The sequence below is a fragment of the Micromys minutus genome, assembly GCF_963924665.1.
Source record: "Micromys minutus genome assembly, chromosome: 1".
In the NCBI taxonomy this organism is placed as follows: Eukaryota; Metazoa; Chordata; class Mammalia; order Rodentia; family Muridae; genus Micromys; species Micromys minutus.
This window is the reverse complement of record NC_137969.1, coordinates 63,813,425-63,832,551: the sequence shown is the minus strand read 5'-3', so window position 1 is coordinate 63,832,551 and position 19,127 is coordinate 63,813,425. Positions and strand designations below refer to the sequence as shown.

At 44.5% G+C, this 19,127-nt stretch overlaps 1 protein-coding gene across 1 annotated transcript in view; it reads left to right on the top strand.

Moving 5' to 3' along the window:
- The window catches only part of CNST (consortin, connexin sorting protein), a 77,171-nt gene extending 58,942 nt beyond the window's left edge, over positions 1 to 18,229 (top strand). Inside the window, exons 7-11 of the mRNA XM_080936267.1 lie at positions 1,201 to 1,222; positions 1,383 to 1,479; positions 3,055 to 3,932; positions 13,912 to 14,047; positions 15,737 to 18,229. Coding sequence (XP_080792393.1) covers positions 1,201 to 1,222; positions 1,383 to 1,479; positions 3,055 to 3,932; positions 13,912 to 14,047; positions 15,737 to 15,942 — 1,339 coding nt within the window. The 3' untranslated portion in view covers positions 15,943 to 18,229. The remainder of the gene's footprint in view (positions 1 to 1,200; positions 1,223 to 1,382; positions 1,480 to 3,054; positions 3,933 to 13,911; positions 14,048 to 15,736) is intronic.
- Positions 18,230 to 19,127: the final 898 nt, after the last annotated feature.

The window sequence follows — 19,127 nt, the reverse complement described above, 5'->3', positions numbered from 1 at the left end:
TGCAGAAAAGAGAGCATGTGCTTGGGGAGCTACCTGTCCTGGAGACCGGGCTGGGAAGAGCAGTTACAGGTTCAGCTGGAGATGCTCTTTCCGCTCTCTGGAGAGGGTTGTCCTGTGCTCCACAGCTTGAGCCTCTGTAGCAGTCTTGAGGATTCTGAATTATTTCTTAGCAAGTTCCTGTGTTAGCTTTCTACTTTATATTTTCATTTTTATTTCGTACTTAGAACAGTAGACACCTTTAAAGTAAAGGTAATTTATTTACTTTCCATATGCTTGATGCAGACACCTCCACTGCCCTCCTGAAGGAAATCACAGCTGCTTAGTGTGGCACACGTTTGAGATACGTACTTGAACATGATATGAGCACGGTATCCTTAGACCATTGTACCCCAAATTATGTCTCATTATTTACAGTTCAGGGTGTGAGCCTGGTAAATTTTCCCGTCATAGCCTACATAACTAGCACTCCTAAGAAGATCTAACACACAGAACATCCTAGCCTCTCAGAAGGCACCTTCACTGAGTACCAAGTCCACGCCCCCTTCTCCCAGGAATGTTATGCAGGTCTGTAACTCAGTTTACATGGCCTGTGATTTCACATAAATGGAGCTCATAAAATAATGTTACTGTTTCTAGATTCCTCAGTACACCCTTGTTTCTGGGTTCCATTTTATCACACGCAGGTTCAGTCTGCTGTGCTGTTGTGCCCATTTATCTCATGACTGTGTGGCAGTATTCATGCTCATCTCATCAATGTGTAGACGTTTGACCTGCTTCTTGATCCCAAGTATAGTGATAAAGCTAGGATTCCTTTCACCCAGGCCTGTTAGAGTGGCATTCCTTAAAATGGAACATTTGAGAGTTACTTGTCTGTCCCTGGGTAATCACAAAGTAACTCTCTTCTGCCATAATCTGTTTCAAGCTGAACTGTAACATCATTAATGGGGTGTAAAAGGCACCTGTAGCTTGTTTGGGGCCTTTCAATAGCAACAGGCTGTTGGAGGGAACAACACATGCTGTAGCTCTTCTTTGAACCACGGGAGCCGGCGGCAGCATTTCAGCCCTGGGAATGTTCTGTGCTAATATTAGAATGCAGAGAGCTCTGTTTTTTTTTTTTTTTTTTTTTTAATAGTCGTTTTAGTGACATTTGTTTGGAAGTATGCTGTACTTTTAAAACTATGTTCCTCTTCTTTTCTACAGCCCTCTCCTGTCCAAGCTTAAGGTAAGAGGTTTTGCTTCTGGGAGCATTCGCAGGGAATGTCAGCACCTTACGCTGTGGTGTGTGCACTAGCAAACCTTTCTCAGCACACTTGCAGCTCTCTAACTTAATACAACTTCTCAAAAGAGTCATGACAATCTTTTCCTTTTTAACAACTTTTTAGATAGCACCCGTGGAACGGTCACCAGGGAGGAAAGGCTTTCCGAGGGCAACAATGTCTGAAGAGCCAATGGAGAGAGGAGCAGCAGCCACAGAGCCAGGTTCGTTGCAGAGTATGCTGAGAGGGTAGAAGAGCCCCGTTACCTGTGGCACTGAAACTGGTAGATCTCAAGTGCTGGGCTGGAGTGGTTTTGTATTTAGGTTTTTGTACATATACTTTTAAAAAATAGAAAATTCACATTTTTACATGTATTTCCACTTTTAGATAACCAAAAGTAATAGAATATAAATTCTTTAAAAACCTAAATATTTTCTGTAATGTCAGTGTGGAAAACATACTGGTCTCCCTGATGTGGCGACCCCAAGCCTGTGGTTTAACAGGATGGAGAATGTGCTTCCCCATCTCATTAGTCTCTGAATCCTACAGATGGATTCTGAGGGCCATCCCTGAACCTTTAGACTGGGATTTTATGACTGAACTTCACCCATTTTCCACCTGGCTGTGGCCTTTCTTGCTCTGTTCCTTGCCTCCTACCCTGCCCAGTAGATGCCAGTAAGCTTGGGCAAGACTCACAACCCATGGGGACCAGAGACCCACCTCTTTTCTTGCAGCCAAACCTTGAGAGTGGGAGAGAGAAAGGATGAGGACTCTCCAGAGATGGCCACTTCTCAGTCCTCTCTGATACTTGAGGTTAGGGGTGGCGGGGAAGGAGGCGTGCAGAACTTTTCTGGTGCTGCGTCTGCATAAGAGCCAAGTCTACCAGCGGGTTGCGGCTTCTCCAGCATCTGAGACAGTACTTGGGAAATGACTGGTCTTTGGAATGGACCCTGCTTGGGTTGTCAGTCGGTAATTGAAGTTCCAATAAAATAGAATTTAAAAGGAATAAAATGATATTTTTTTCTTGCACTTTTTTTTTGTATGTGTGTGTGTGGAAATTATATGCCCTCATGGAATGTTTAACAGGATGAGGAGGCTTCTCTGTTGACCAGTAGGCAGTTTCTACTTATTTACATATGAGGTTTTCTTTAAAAAGTATTGGAAGGCTGAAATTTAAACCTGTTTCTGCTTGTCAGATGTATTTTTTTATGTCCCCTTTTGCTGCCATGTACTGAGAAGGTGCTTGTGCTCGGAAAGCCCATTTTTAAAGGTGCTTTGTTCAAACTACAAATCTAATCTAACAAGCTCTTGTTCTCTCATTCTGAATAAACGTCGTTCTATTTACATTTTATATTATCAGTAAGGTTATCCAAATACTTACCCAATATATCATACCTTAAGTCGAAGCTAAAAAAATTTTCTAGTTTAGTAGATTTAAAAAAAAAAGTGTGTTCATTTAAATATAAAAGACCAAAAATATTCAGAATTTAAACTTTATTTATAATGAGATCTGAATCATTCATTTATTTTAACCTGCTTTTGAATAATCATTATTTTTACTACATAAATACTATTTATTAACTAATTAGCATGTGTGTTCTATGTAAGGACATTGCAATTCAGACAGCATTTCTGTCGGAAAGGGTTAGAATAATTTTTTGTTACACGTGTGCTCATGTGTCCCCTACACACACACACACACACACACACACACACACACACACATACACACACACACCTTTGTATGCAAAGCATTGTTTGGAATTCAAAAAAGCGGCTTGTTTTTTTCCATCTTCAGAGACTGAAACCTGTCCAGGCATGGATCCAAGCGAAGGCCGGCATGAGGAGGAGCCCCAGGAGAGCAGCCCCGGCTGTCATCAGATGGACTGGCAGGCAGCTTCCCCGGACCTTCCAGGAACTGCAGGGAAGGAGCACACGGAGGAGCCGCCTTGCCACACCAATGACAAACTGGAGCTCCACAGCCAGTCCCCAGAGACGGCCGGGAGCAGGTCAGGGCCATCTGCTGCAGAGAATGCCTGTGAGGACAGCTGTGTGCAGGCACCTCCCACAGACGACCATCCCAATGATCCCAATGTGGCCAGAGACCCTAAGGTGGCTCCTCCTAGTGAGACAGTGGCAGAGCCGCAGCTCTGCAACATCGCACCGCCTGGGTTCATTTCAGAGGGTAAATATTCCCAGACACACCGGAAAGAGCTCTGCCTTCCTCTCCAGGACACATTTGAAGCCCCGCCCAGGGACCAGCTTCACAGCAGTGTGATAGATGAGCCACAGCAGCCTGATGTCACTGCCAGTGATGGGAAATCAGCACAGAGTCAGGCTGGCTCAGAGACTGGTCCTCAGAGTGCACTCTGTGGTAACAGGAAAGCTTCTGACGTAAGCACGCCATGTCCAGAAGTATGTATGGCCCCAGAAGAAAGGCAGGATAGGGAAGAGCAAGTGAGCAAGGAAACGGAAGACTATCTGAACAGCCTTCTGGAAGGATGCTTAAAGGATGCCGAAGATTCCCTGTCCTATGAGGATATCCAGGACGACGACTCTGACCTCCTCCAAGACCTCTCTCCTGAAGAAGCATCCTACAGTCTCCAGGAAAATCTGCCTCCTGAGGAGAGCTCGCTCTCCCTTGATGATCTGGCCAAGAAGATAGAGATTGCAGAGGTAAAGTGGGGATGAAGTAAAGCCAGAGTTAAGATGAAATCTCATGGGCAAATGTCGCTTTGGTTGTAAGCTTCAGGGGACTGTTCCATTAACATAAACAGTAATTATTGAATTACTTGTATGGGTTAAGTCAGATGGCCTTCAGTCATTGCAGTGTTTACAGTTCAGGAGCTACATTGTCTGCCTCTAGACACAGAGGCATGGTTACCAACGCCATATCTCTTTTTCCACCTCGTGAGTTTGGTTTAACATTCTCAGGGGCTCAGATGAAGATAAGATTGGTCACACTCAAATAAGAAAATCTTTCTTCTCACATCCACAGGAAATGAGATGGTGTATGTGTTCACTGTTTCCTCAGAGTAGTAACATGTGTCCTTAGATTACCAGAAACAGTCTGACTGGATGGTACTTCATGAACTTTTAAAGCTATTAAATAGAAAGAAAGAAAAAAAACAAGAACAGCAAAGAAAGATGACTGTTGTCCTTTGTTTCATAAGAGAATTTTAAAAGTCTTGGGATGAAAAAGATAAAAAGCTACAGGCGGGGGTGAGGGGAGCATAAAATACGTAAGTCTAGGAAAGCAGGTAAGATCCATAGCAGACTCCCTGAGGGCGGCAGCGGGGCCCTGGGCCCGCAGTGTATCTCTCTGAACCTGCTTGTGCTGGGAAACTGAGGCCAGCATTTCTGTCCCAGCCCCCTTAAGTAGATCCCAGTCCTCATTCATACCTGTAAATCCTGCCCTGGGAGTTCTGTGGCAGGAGCGGCATGAGTTTGAGGCCAGCCTCTAACACAGTGAGACATTGTTTCAACCCTGGGTTCTAACAGCATCATCTTTGAAAAAGATAATTTCAGGAAGACAGTGCAGAAGCAGGTAACAAATTATATGTGATAATGGAACTCCGACAAGCTTCCTGGGACCATTGTTCTATTACTGTTCAATTCCCCATAAACTATGGTTTTTCTTTTTGACAAAGTTGGATTTTTTAAAGTAAAACCTTAAGCTCAGTACTTATTCTCATGTTTGCTCTTAGCTGAGCACTTGATTGTCAGATAGCTTCCACAAAACTATGCTTTCTGTGTCTTAATTTCCTCTTATCAGAATCATTTCTCAGCGCATACCGAGTGTCCGCTCAGTGGCGGTGTGGTTAGATTCTAGGTGGTAGGAATGGTCATACAGCACTTTGAATATAACGTGCTGGATGTATTTGTAAGAGTTAAGATGGCACGTCTGCGGTTTGGGTCTCAGCACAACTTTCAGAATGTCTGAGAAGTAACAGGACCGACAGTGAGCGGAGCTGAGAGTGTTCTGAACACCGATCTGTACAGGGCAGTCAAACTAGTGAGAGTGGGCGTTACAGCCAAATGGGGTGTTCCTTCCCAGACCACAGCACAGTCTCTCTTCATGACTCCGTGCCTAGGAAATTGTACGTGGAGTTGAAAGTTGTCTCTGCTGAGAAAATGGTGCATAATGGTCTCCTTTTACAAATGTATTGGTCTGTTAAGGTTTTCGGCATAAGAACTGAAGCTACTACACTCGGTTAAATACAGCATGCTCTGGTACGAAATAGATAGTAAAACATACATATTGAACTCCAGAATCTATTCTAACCATATATTTTAATAAAGGCTGCCTGTCTGCAAACGTCTTAAGGCAAAAGAATAATACTTTAAGTATTTCCTTAGTACTGTAAGAGTGAAGCTTTAGGTTAAGCCATAGGTTTCCTTCCAACTATTTACACTTAGACACATGTGCATTATTTGTCACTGTCTATTTTGAGACGGGGTCTCATGTGGCCCAGGATGGCTTCCAACATTCGAGGTAGCCTAGAAGTTTTGGTCCTCTGCCTCCTCCCTCCCCCCTCAAGTGCTGGGATACTGGAGTACAGCATGCTTTTGTGTTTTTGAATTAAGGATAGCTCACAAGAGTCTTGCATGTGCTAGGCAGCATTCTACTGCTGAGCCACACACACCCCAGCCCCTAGTTTTAATTTTTTTTTTTTAATAATTAGATCCTGAAAACGTAGTTTTGGCTGAAGTACAAATGTGCTTTAAACCAGTTTTTTTGCCTTATGCTTGCAGTAAATGTAGAGTCTGCTGAGAATCTTGGGTACCTAGGGGCTCCCCACTAACAGCCTGATTGTGTCAGGCTTCCCTGCCTCTGCAGTTCCCAACAGCTCAACAGAGTGGCAGCTTCACCACATGCTGCTGCCTGTCACTGTTAGTCCCTCTGCTGGCATCTGCCTAGGACTCTGACCTCTCTGGGGCCCCTCCTGCTTGAAGCTCTTAACCACCTAGTGGTAGGAGCTGGCGTTCCATCTCTGCCAACTTTCTCACTTTGCATGGCTCAGTTGGGCTCCAGGGGAGCTGGTTTCTATGTGGACAGCCTCTTGTTGATTTAGACACAGATCTATCTTATGAAATGAAATAAAGTTCCCCTCGGAGAGAAGGGAAATGGCAGCATTTGAGGTCGTGAGCACAGAGCCATGTGGAATCGAAACTTTCTAGACTTGATAACCCAAGAACAACGCTCCCAAGCAGCAGCCCAATAGCTGGAACATTGCTGCTTTTTCTTATTAAAAAGGACATAACCCATTGTTGTCCAGCACTGTCCCACTGTTTAAGGAAGATATCAGACAAATTATCTTTATTTCATAGATTTGGGCATTTAAAAAAATTGTTACTTTCATTTATTCTGTGTGGCTTTGGGAACACGGGTCACAGGTCTGAGGACACTTACGGGAACCTGGGGTTGTCAGGGTTAGTGAGTACCTTTACCCACTGAGCCAACTTGGGCACACATTTTTAGTGGTTTGAGAAAGTCTCTCTGTGTAACTTAGGCTGCTATGCCTTAACTTGCAATCCTCCTGCCTCAGTCTCCCCAGTACTGACATGATAAGTGTGTGACACCACTTATTTCACAGATTTTTTTATAAGAAAAAAAAAGCTAGTTCGATGCAGTGTCAGACAAGAAGTTAGGGCTACTCATTCATCCCCACATTTAATAATTTTCACAGCTGACTTCCATTGAGTTCCACCATGATGCGGATGTAATGGTTAAAAATACAGGTGACACTGGCTTGAAGCCACATGCCTTTAACCCCAGCACGCAGAAGCAGGAGTTTGAAACCAGCCCAGTCTACATAGTGAGTTCCAGGCCAGCCAGGACAACATAGTGAAACCCTGCTTCAAAACTAAACTAAAATTTTAAATTAACTATTGGGGCTGGGGAGATGTCTGAGTGCGTGAGACCTTTGACCATTGTGCCAAGCATGTGGGTCTTGGGAAAAGAACACCACCCATGGCAGGTCTGCTCAGAAGGGCTCTTTCTAAGGAAGCAGAGGGATAGCTTGCTCAGTGAAGACATTTTGTCTTTCAGGAACACCATGGTGGGAGTGGTTGACCCCTGATTTATATAGCACTCTAACTAGTCCCCAGGGAAAACCCTGGGATTGCCCATTTTTAATTTGTGCCAGATGGCATCATTTTTATCTCTTGTTTTTAGACTGCTTTTTACATTTCTAGTTAGTTAATGCATCTTGATTGACATGTTTCTTTTACCAAGTTCCTTTTCTGCTTTAATTACATTTCAAATTTCCATATTTTCTGTTCTTCCTAGATATTTGCATTAGCTACTTCCTGCATTTCCCCTCCTTTGTTTTATCTTGTCCCCATTCCCAGTGCTCTTACATTAGCACTGTATAGATCTGGGATCTCAAACTGATACCCAGAGGGCCAACCAGGTTATACAAATGCATGAAGTAACTTGACTGTAGGGCAGTAGAGACGCCCCTATGTCTGTCTAGAGGTTCTCATCTTTTTTAAAAATCTCTACTTGCAGCTGGAGAGACATCTTAGTGGTTAAGAGCCTGTGTTCTTCCAAGGACCCAGGTTTGGTTTCTAGCACCCACATAGAGGCTTGAAAACATCTATAATTCTGTTTTAAAGGGTGTCCAACTCCTTCCCTGAACTCCTCAGGTACCAGGTACATACATGGTGCATACACATGCATGCAGAGAAAACACTGATAAAAATAAAATTGAAAGAAACAAAACCTCTAGTAGGCCTGGGCATACTGGCACATACATTAATCCCAACACTTGGAAGGTAGAGGCAGGCCAAGATCTGTGAGTTGAAAACCAGTTGGAACTATATAGTGAGATCCTGTTTTGTAAGTAAATAAATAAGACACTATACTTTTAAGTCAGAGACAGAGTCCAGCTCCCTCCCATGGCCTATGGTCTTAAATATCTGTCCTAAAATACCCTCTGTGCCACCAGCCTCCTCCAAGAGCTCCCTGTAGCGTCATGGGAAAGGCTCTGCTATGTACCATGAAATCCAGAATTCTTGATAATCTGGCCCATCCACTTTGAGCATCATCTCCTACTGTCCCGTTTCAGACTGGTCCCCTCTCCACATCCACCTGGGTTCTGTCAGTTTTAGTGATGTGCAGTCTTCTGTCTGTACCTTCCCAAGCCTCAATATTCACATAGAAACTGTTCCAGCATAGAAAGTGCCCAGCACAGTGTTCGACTCCAAACCTCTGGATGATGGAGGAAGTGAGGCAACATTCCTCTTTCGGCATTCTCAACCTTCCTAATTCTGCAACCCTTTAATGCAACTCCTCATGTTGTGGTGACCGGCAACCATACAATTATTTTGTTACTACTTTTGATAGTAATTTGAATATTTATGAATCATTATGTAAAACACCTGATATGCAGGATATCTGGTATGCAACCCCTGTTTAAAGGGTCATTCAATCCTCCAGAGGGACTTCAACCCACAGGTTGTCTGTCCAGCAGTGATCTTCCCTTAAGACGCAGGCATATTTTCTTCTACACCAAACTGCCAGGTCCTGAAAGATAAGGAACCCTGTTAGCTATGCCTCTGTATCTCTCTCTAGCCTCTGAGTGTATACTGGGAGTATCTGTATGTAATTTCCCCATTTGTGTATTCATTTTTCTCCCCGGCATGCTTATTAAGCACCTAATAATTGATAGAGACCAGGGGACTGCTGTAAGCATAGATCAAGTCCTCGTCTTCATGAAATACAAGCAACATCTGGGAAGCCAAAAGCCTTACAACTCATTTGAAAAATCCTATTTCAGTCTAATGGTAACAATGCATAGAGTACAAAGCAAAATCCTGATGGTACAGAGAAGTCTTTGCATTTAATCCTGAGTCATTTGGTGGTAGTGTGAGCTCAAGCACACTCTCAGGCCCTTTAAGTTTGGCTTTTCCTCATCTGACAATGGCTAAAAGCCTTGTGGGGACTGAGCATGGCATGGTGTGGGAATGTCTGTTAGACATGGCTCACCTGCAGTGAAGTTGCTGGCTTGTGTGTGTTATTTGTCAAGCATGTGTTCTTGTATAAAATTGACGGACCTTGAAGTTCTGGATGAAGTCTAATTTGGGTTCATTTCCCTTTAATCTGGTGAGGAAGGATTTGTGTTCTGCTCTTTGTGTTAGGATTCACGGTTCCAGGGTCTCAGAACCACTTGGTTTTGTGTACTCTGATCTAGATGTAAGGCGGCCACTGATGTTCACTGAGCAAGATGAGCTGTTTATTTGCAGATACATGGTGCTAGGCCAGATGGCTTTTTTTTCCCCCAGCCCTGCATCAGAGAGTGCCACCAATTTCAGTAATTACGACTCAGATGTTCTCAGTGGATGAGCTGGGTATACATTGTTTGGGTAAGAAAGCAATCTGCTAATTGAAACAGGAAATTAAATTTACTTTGACAGATAAGGCTTTGTGGAAGATTTAAATTTTCTTTCTTTCTTTTTTTTTTTTTTTTTTTCTAGCATTGGGAAGGCCCTGGTCCTGATCCCAGCACCATGAAGGAAGGAAGGGAAGGAGGGAGGATGGACGGACAGACAGGCAGATGGAAAAGCTTTATATCTTAATAAATTTTTTTTTGAGACACTGTCACTATGTAGCCCTGGCTGTCCTGGAGTTCACTATCTAGTCCAGCTAGCTTTGAACTCACAGAGGTCTCCTGCCTCTATCTCTGACGTTAAAGCTGGGAGCCACCACACTCAGCCTCTTATTTTATCCTAGCCCTCCCCCCAAAAAGAATCCTAGAATGACTTTCTTGGGGTTGTTTTCAGGAGACATTGCGGTGGGCTGTATCTGGAAACTGTTTAGAAAGACTGGGCATCTTTAGCATGACACTGTGAACAGGCTCTTACTCCAAGTACTTCCCCTTCACCCTCAGAATTATGGCAAATTCCACTCACCTAAGCCCTTTCTTTATCATTAATCAATTAATTAATTAAATCCTGACAGAGGTTTCCCTTCCAGGTCCTCCCCCCACCTTTTCCCACCCTACCCCCATCTCCTCCTCTTCAGAAAAGAGCAGGCCTCCCGTGGGTATCAACCAGCCAGTGAGCCTGGGCACCGCCTCTCCTAGGCCAGTCTTTGTGAGCTCTTGTGAGCCCAGGTTGGTTGAGTCTGTGGGGTTTTCTTGTAGTGTCCTTGAGCCTTCTGGCTCTTCCAGTCATTTCTCCCCCTCCTCCTATGGATCTACTGAGCTCTGCCTAATGATTGGCTGTGGGTCCTGCATCTGTTTCCTTCAGCTGCTGGGTGAAGCCTCTCTGATAGCAGTTGGGCCAGGCACCAGTCTGTGAGTATAGCAGAGTATTGTTAGGAATCATTTCGTTAATGGTTGGTTGGTTGGTTGGTTTTTTTGTTTTATTTTGTTTTGTTTTGGGTTTTTTGCCAGTCATGTTTGGGTTTGCCATGATCTTCTGGGTTCTATCCCCGGTTTCTAAGCTACCCAGCCTCTGGGTCCTGGCCCTCCAGACAGTGTTAGGCTGGACTCCTTTTCTTAAACTCTTTGATTGCCATACTGTGGTGTAGAGAGATTCTGAATGAGGTTCCTATAGGGCAGGATTTCTGGAGTGAAGTGGGTTGGATTTCTAAATACCATGTTGTGAGAAGTAGGAATTCTGTTTCAGGTGACTGCAAACCCTTTACTCCAAACTATTGGGGGTAGAGGCAAACAAACAAACCAAAGAATACATCCTAAGTATCTTGCATCCAAGAGTTTCCCTCCTTGACTGGCTTCTCCTAGGCTTGGTCCCATTGTACTTTGTTCCTTATGTATGTGCCACAGAAACCAGAAAATACTTACCAAGAAAAGAAAAACCCAGAGAAGATACCCAAAGAGAAGCTGAGAGGAGGTACCACTGGAAGAGCACCGCCTCCTTCTCAGTGAACGCTGGAGAAGGGTGGGGAGAGGGGTGGAGGGTGGGATTCCTGCCACGGAGCTGAAGCACGGGAAAGGCAGTCACAGCAGACTCTGACATCCCACACCACTGTGCGGCTCACCCTCGGCCTCCAGCCTCCTTACAAAGGAAACAAGGTGGCCCTCTGTAAGGCTTGTGTCCCTTAAAGCATCCAGGACCAAGCTCCCCAAGAAGCAAGCTATGTGCTGATTGCTGCCACACTGAGACTAGCTATGCCATTCCAGAGGACATCTCTCAGTCTGTCATACTTGCAACATCATCTGATAAGAGTTTGTTTATTGAATTACAGATGCAAAATTAATATCCCAAAGATAACATTAATGCTGTTCCAGGGTTCACCCTTCTCACTGTCTTTCTGTGTGAGCATGCCAGAGAGGGTGTCAGCTGTCTTCTATACCTCTATCAGATGTCAGCTTCACTCTTCACCCCATCCCCAGTGTTGAGGTCACAGGTACATGAACTGCCCCCCACACACATACCAGTTGTTTACCTGGGTGTTAGGGATCCTCAGGTCTTCATGCTAAATGGCTGGGCAGGTAAGTTCTATCTCTGGAACCCCCACAGTGGAGGGAGAAAATACTCCCACGGGCTATCTTGATCTAACGTGTATGAACGCACACACACAACACACACACTAAATAAATGCATTTAAAACTGCATCTTAACTCCTAAGCTAGAGTTGCATTTCATTAGTAGAATTGCCAGGCATACAGTTGCCTCTCCTGTGCTCAGAGGCCAAAGCAGATCATTTATGTCCAGGAGTTGAAGACCAGTCTGAGAAAATAGCAAAACTCTCCATAAAAACAAGAATAAAGCCTTCCTGTGGTAGGTATATTCACTACTAGCTAATGTATAACAGAGAAGTGACTAATGGGGAAAAAAAAATAAGGAAGGATCTATAAGGTCCCTCCCTCTTATTTTACATTTTCTAGAAGTAAAAAGATTGTCCATTAAATATCTTTCACTAAAACTAATATCTTCTTTCTGTCCCTGGCCTTTTGAGATTTTTGTAAATTTATTTTTTTATTCTACATGTGTGTGATCATGTGTGTGACGCATGTGTGTGTAAGTGCAGGCATACACATGCCAGACAGTATATGAAAGTCAGGGCACAGGAAGCCATCTCACGTGCCTCATTCCTGCTCTTTAAAACTTAATAGTGTTTTTCATCTCTCAGTTTAAGCAAGGTGCTTGTAAAAATCACTTCCTGTTGTTTTATGAAGGAATTGTTCAGTGTCTTTTCTAATGTTTTTAAAAAACCTAGTTCTTCATATATTTGTACCTGAAAAACAATTTACACTTCTTTCTTTATTGAGAGGGCTTGCTTGTGCCACAGCATGTGCGTGGAAGTCAGAGGACAACCGGAGGGAGTCCTTCCCTCTTTCCATTGTGTCAGTTCCAAGGACAAACTCAGGTGGTTGTCAGGGTTGGTAGCAAGCATCCTTACCCACTGAAATATCTTGCCAGCCCTGTACTTAGCATTTTAATGTCACTAAAGTACTTTCTCAGAATAAGGTTATCTGAAATACGTATTTACTATAAAAAGAATAAATTGCTAACTTATTGATTTTTTTTAAGATAATGGTTTCTATAGACCCATGTTCAGAGAAGCCCAGTTGAAGAATATTTGTCTAGAGCCATTTGCCCCTAAAAGCTCTGTATCATAAAAAGCACTAATGGAATCCATAATTATCCGAGATTGCTGCAGGAACTGGAATATCATGTTAAGTACTTTATGCCGTTGATCAGATAAATGACGTTACAGGGAGTTCTAGCTTACAGCTGGGACTGACATCCACAGAGCTGAGCCCAGAGTGGGCTGGGATGTGCGGAAGTGAGCAGCTACTTCCCTCCTGCCTCTTCAAACTGACACCCCCCCACACACACACTTTAGAAGCTTCTGATCCTAATTGACAAGCAAGTGATTTGGTTTTAGGTAAGAGAGATGGGGCACAGGAAGGAGAGAGGTAGGTATCCTGTGTGCAGATCAGAAGGTTGCAGTAACATGGGTGGTGGAGGCTGAAGAGGTACCTGGTCTCTTTCCATAAAGCGCCAAACGGTAAATACTTTGAGGCTTTAATGGTCTGTGACAGCTACTCAGTTCTTCCTTAAAGCCGCCAAAGCTATGCAAAACCTGGGTGGTTTCCAGTTCAATTTACAAAAACAGTGAAGTAAAGCTAGGAATGGTAGCAAGCAGGAAGCTTAAGGAAGATCTCAAGTTCAAGGCCAACCTGGTCCATAGCAAGTTTCTAGCTTTCTTGAGCTATGATGACAACCTATGTAGGGTTGGAGGGGGGAGAAGAACCAGGGGGGCTGCAGGCTATATAGTTACTATCCTCTGCATAAAAATGAGCCATAAAAAGCTGACAGAAATTCTAGAACAAATCTACCCCCAAAAGATTCTGAATATAATGTAGTAATGTGTACTTTCTCTGAGGTGCTAAGGTAACTCACTCAATGTGAAGTCTCCTGGCATGTCTTAAACGCTGTCACTCAGCTAGACATCATAGCTCATGCATGTAATTCCAGACTCCGGCTAAGACAGGAAGATTGCCATGAATTCAAGAACAGCATGGGCAAGACCCTAAGTTCAGAAGGAAAGAAGGAAGGAAGGAGGGAGGGAGGGAGTATAAGTCACTGACATGTGTTCTGTGTTTGCATGTGTAACATATCACCGGTAAGTCCCACAGGACCTCTCGTAACAACCGGTTCTTCCGTTCTCTGACAGGCCATTCCTGCAGAAGGGCTGGTGTCCATACTGAAGAAGAGGAATGATGCAGTAGGCGGCCATCCTGCCCAAATGCAGCAGAAGCCATCTAAGCGCAGAGTGCGGTTCCAGGAAATAGACGACAACCTGGATCAAGGTGCGCTGGACAGTCAGGTGACCTGATGTAAGGGCTGTGTGGACTCAGCTGCTCTATCTTCTAGCAGAGAAACAACGTTTCTCTGAGTGAGTCACCAGCCCAGAAATGGTCAAAGTTGAAAACTCTCCTCCTCCTCTCCTGTTCCCCTTCCCTCTCCCTTCCTCCCTCCCCTTCCCCCCCCTTCCTCCCTCCCCTTTCTCTGTCTTCCATGAGCTTGTTAATTTGTTTTTAGTGACAAATTACTGTCGCTCCCTTCCTGTGAGGCACTCTCTGTACAGAAGCCAAGTGTCCCCCAAGAGCTCAGCACAGTTGCCCTTGAGCATCTCTGTCCCTGGCCGGCACTCAGGCGATGCTGTCACAGGCCTCAGAAATGTTTTTATTCTATCCTGGCATCTCCTGTGTAATCAGCACAGCTAGCTCCCATGACCGCAGGGGACTTCTCCATCCTGACCACACACATGTGCACCTAGGTCTGGAACCCGCAGGCCACCTCCTCCCTCACCAAGCTACACAGCTTTATCCTTCTTAAAATACAGAATACAAAAACCATGTAGATAACGTGTACAAATTGATTTCAACAGTCAAATGCATACATGCAGTGCCTGCGGAGGCCAGACGAGGGCATCAGATCTGCTGGAACTAGAGTTACAGAGGGTTGAGAGACAGTGCGTGGTGCCTGGCACTCGAAGCTGGGTCCTTTGGAAGAGCAACCGGTGCCCTTAACTGCTGAGCCGTCTCTCCAGCCCCTCATAGATGATCCTAAATTTATGACAGCCACATAACAAAAGTAACAGTATATGAAACTTGCATTAATAGTATATTTCATTTAACTGAGTTTATCAAAAATATTATAACGTGCCCGGGAGAGTTGCTGGTGAGAAACTTCACATCCTCTTTTCCACAACTCTGTCCTCCAAAGCTCAGATCTGTTCACTCTGTGCACCTCTGTGTCAGACACATGTCGGGTAAGCAGCAGCAGCAGCAGCTCAAGCTTGTCCCCACCACAGCCCATGGTGCATACTGTTTAAATAAAATTGATTTTTTCAAATACCTGAATAGTATTAAAATGTCATCCCTCCATGTACCGCAGGAGCCAAGACTCCTGAACAGTAAAACCTGCAGATGTTCAGGACGCTTACATAAGAAGGAGTGCGTTCTCACGGACTCTGCTCACACCTCCTGTGTACTTTCTTGGATGATGAGTTGTGGTTGTTGTTGTTGCTGCTGCTGTTGTGTGTCTCACACCTGTACCACAGTGTATGTATGGCGGTCAAAGGACAACTTCCGGGAGTTGGCTCTCTTCTGCCACCTTTAGTTAATCCCAGGGATCGAACTCGGTCATCAGGCCTGCATGCCAAACCTTTACCAACTACACCATCTCACCAGGTCTTACTCTTCTTTAAAAAAAGGTCTCCGGTCAACTTCAAGTCACATCTCTGGATCACATATAGTATCTCATGAGTTTAAATGATCTGTACATAATTGCTGTGTGGTATTGTTTAAGGGAATGTGATTTGAAAAGAGTACATTTGGTCCATACGTTCTCAGATCAGAACCTAGATGAGGAGTTGCCGCGGTGATGAAGTGGGGAGGTTGCTAGCCAAGATGAGCAGGCAGAGAACTGTGATTAGAAGGTGAAGAGATTGAACTGAGCCTGCTGATGGTTTAACTCCGTTCCCCTGTCTGCAGATGAGGTCGGCGGCGGTTCCTGCATCCTGCTCATCTTGCTGTGCATAGCCACTGTTTTCCTCAGTGTTGGAGGAACTGCGCTCTACTGCACTTTGGGTAACATGGAGTCACCTGTTTGTACAGACTTTGCTGACAACGTGGACTTCTATTACACTAAGCTGCTGCAGGGAATGGCAGGGCTGAAACACTGGGTCTACCTCTCCTAGCAGCAAGTGTGACAGGCATGACAGGGCGTGACGGGAGTGCTGACAAAGAAGATGCAGACTTCCCCAACAGTTTTATTTCAGAAGTCACGAAACATTCTCCCTCCCTGGCATCAAGGACCCAAGGATGGACGGTAGAAACAGCAACACTGAACAGCGCCCAGAGAACACTGTTAGAATCATCCCAGCAGAAGGCATTGCCGATGGAGGCACTGAGGACAAAGGGAGGGGGCTGGGCAAGCATGCCCCTCTCCTTGCTGCTTCCTCTCGTCCTGTGGGGCTCACACTGGGCTAAAGGGCACTCCTGGTTTACAGTCTTGCCCCACAGTATGGCTTCTGCCGTCATGCAGTGCTTTTGTCATCGGAGAGAGAGTTATTTTATGGCTCCAATGCCATCTTTGAGTTAATCCTGGGAGCTGTGTAATTTAAGCCTTGGGCACTACTCTCAACTCTGGTCCCCCATTTGTGAAATGGCTGTGTGGGTGTGTGGAGGTCTAAGGCAGTGGTCACAAGTGGATAACCAGCATAGAATACAAAGATCACCTTTACTCTTTTAACTTGACTCCAGTGTGCAGGCACAAGTCCTTGGAGAAGGCTTACCTGTGAACTAGATAAGCTGTAGCCATGCTGGCCCCGAACTGAGGAACTGACAGACCTGTGGCTATGACCTTGACAAGCCTCAAAGCACAGTGACCGAACTCCCAGGTCCCAGGTGAGATTTCACCCTGGCTTCTGTGCGGCCTCAAGTGGTGAGTTCTGGGTTCCACAGCTCAAGAGAAACTTACTGAACATCTCTTATGTTCTGAGAACCTCAGGATAGGAACCCAAGTAAGGCTTAATTCCTGCTGTGCATGTGTTTATAGAAGGCAAACCCATACTTTGACGAATGAACCATCTACCACATGTATGAGTAATCTCAGGCCATGCACTTAGGTGTGAGAAATGTGTGTTTCCTTCATGGGCTCATTTTAGACCGCATCATGGGGTCATAAAGTAGAGATCCAATCATACCTTAAAGAGACAAATGTCTAGTTTTGTTAATTCTGTCATTAGATGGCCTTTCCTTATCTGCGGTACAGTGATGTAACGTTTAGGAAGCCTTGCATTGACTTTTTATATTCTAGGTGACATCTTTTTTAAAAATCATGAATTATAGTTTTTTAGCAAGTGATCATTATGTTCTGTTTTCTTGTTAGGATCATTTGGAAGGAAGAAAAGAGAGAAACTGCTTGTAGATGTTACTGGCTGGCACAGTACCTTCCTTTGCATTTCTGCTTATTTATTTAGAGCGTGAATTTAAGGGGCTTTTTTTATGAGTTGATCGTGTGCTGCTGAGCATGCATTCCTTCTTCCCACCGTCTATTTAACTAGATACTTAGTGTTTTGATTTTATACCATTTCAGCTCCATGTGTTTTTAGGCTTACTTTGAAATTGACTTTTTATTTTCACTTACAATACTGTGTGGCTTATCTCTTATCATGTCACCATAAACTGTAATATTTTCGATGGTTATAGATCAGAGTTATTTATTTAGAAGTATACAGAATACTGAAATTTAGATTCCTTATACCTAAGGCCGATTTTATTAGAAGATTATTTTAATGTCCTATTATAAATTTTAAAACTTTGTATTCATATCATATGTAAAATAGGGCCCATTGTCCTGGTACTATGGTTCTATAGAAGCCACTAGTGAGGCCATCTGTGAAGGCTCCTCTCGATACACAAACATATTTCGCCCTTGTGATGTCTAGTTCCAGGGATTTGGTGATCTTTGTTTCTGCCAATTTTCTGTCAAGAAAAGTTCAAATCTCCCTCCTGTTTACCTCTCGGTCACTCAGAGTCCCATGTGATCTCTGATGTTGTATTTGCCTCTCGGCCACCTTGGCCACATTTCTAGAATCCTGGATCTCCTGGGAGAGTCCAGTAAACGAAAGGGCTGGAATGATACCTTGCTAATCGGTGACCCAGTTGTGTATCCGAGGAGCCGGTGCTCACCGCCAGAGGAACCAGAGTGATCAGGAGTGATCAGACTGACCTCCTGACCTAAAGTGGGCGTGAACTCTCACCAAGCAAAACTAGGGTACCTTTGCAAACTGTAATCGTCATTTATTGCATGAATTGGAGCATCCCCCCTGCAGGTGAGAGGATGCTTTTCCACGCATAAGCATCCAACAATTGTACGGAAATGTCACTCCTCCTCTCATTTGAAAGTACTGACAACTATTTATAACTAGAGTTCTGAAGAACTGTATCTGAGGGTGTCAAATCAAGCTTGTAATTTAAAAATCTACACCAACAAAATGTCTCAGAGAATTTATTTGAACGCTTGGGTGTTGAGGGAGATGCATGAAAGCAAAGCATATCAGAGGTGGTCCAGCCCCTGAGGGAGAGGCCAACTATTTGGGGGAAGACTTTTTTTTTAATTACACTCACATGTTTCGGGGGAGACCAGTTGTGCCACAGTGTACATGTAGAGGTCAGAAGGACACTTAATGGAGTTGCTTCTCTCCTTCCACATCACTGGAGTCCAGAGGTTCAAACTCAGGTCATGCCCTTGACAGCAAGCGCTTTTTCCCACTGAACCATCTTCTCAGCTCTATTTTGAGGACATCTTAAAGTCTCTAAATAGCAGTTCTCCGCTTCTAAAATACCTCTCTGACTAGTAACCAGGCTCCACTCTCCAAATCCATGTAGACCTGAATATCAAGTCCAAAGTCTTATTTTATCAAGCTGTGCACTGGGTGTGAGAGGTGTCGAGAGCCTGAAGTTTGAAGGCTTATTTTGCAAGGGCAGTTGTGGTCTGGATCTCCTGAATCTTCTGAATGGTAGGACAGCAGGGCCTAAGCAGGGAGCAGTGAGGAAGGACGGGGGCGAGTTGGACAGAGGGAAAATGGGGAGCAAAGAAGCTGATGGCCCCTTTTCCTGACACTGGCCTTTGTGGCACACACTCACAGTACATAGGCAGGTTATTTTTCATTATTAGCATATATTAATTGTACATAATGGGTTTCATTACGACATTGGCATGTGTGTAGAGAATACGTTTTGAGCATCTTCATTCCCCACTACACTCTTGCTCCCCCTCTGTCCCCGCTGATCCCCTTCAAAAGGCTGGATTCTCACCCTCCTGCTAGGAGGCAGGCCTGTGTAGCCTCTCATTCCTCTGGGCACTGATGATCTTGTG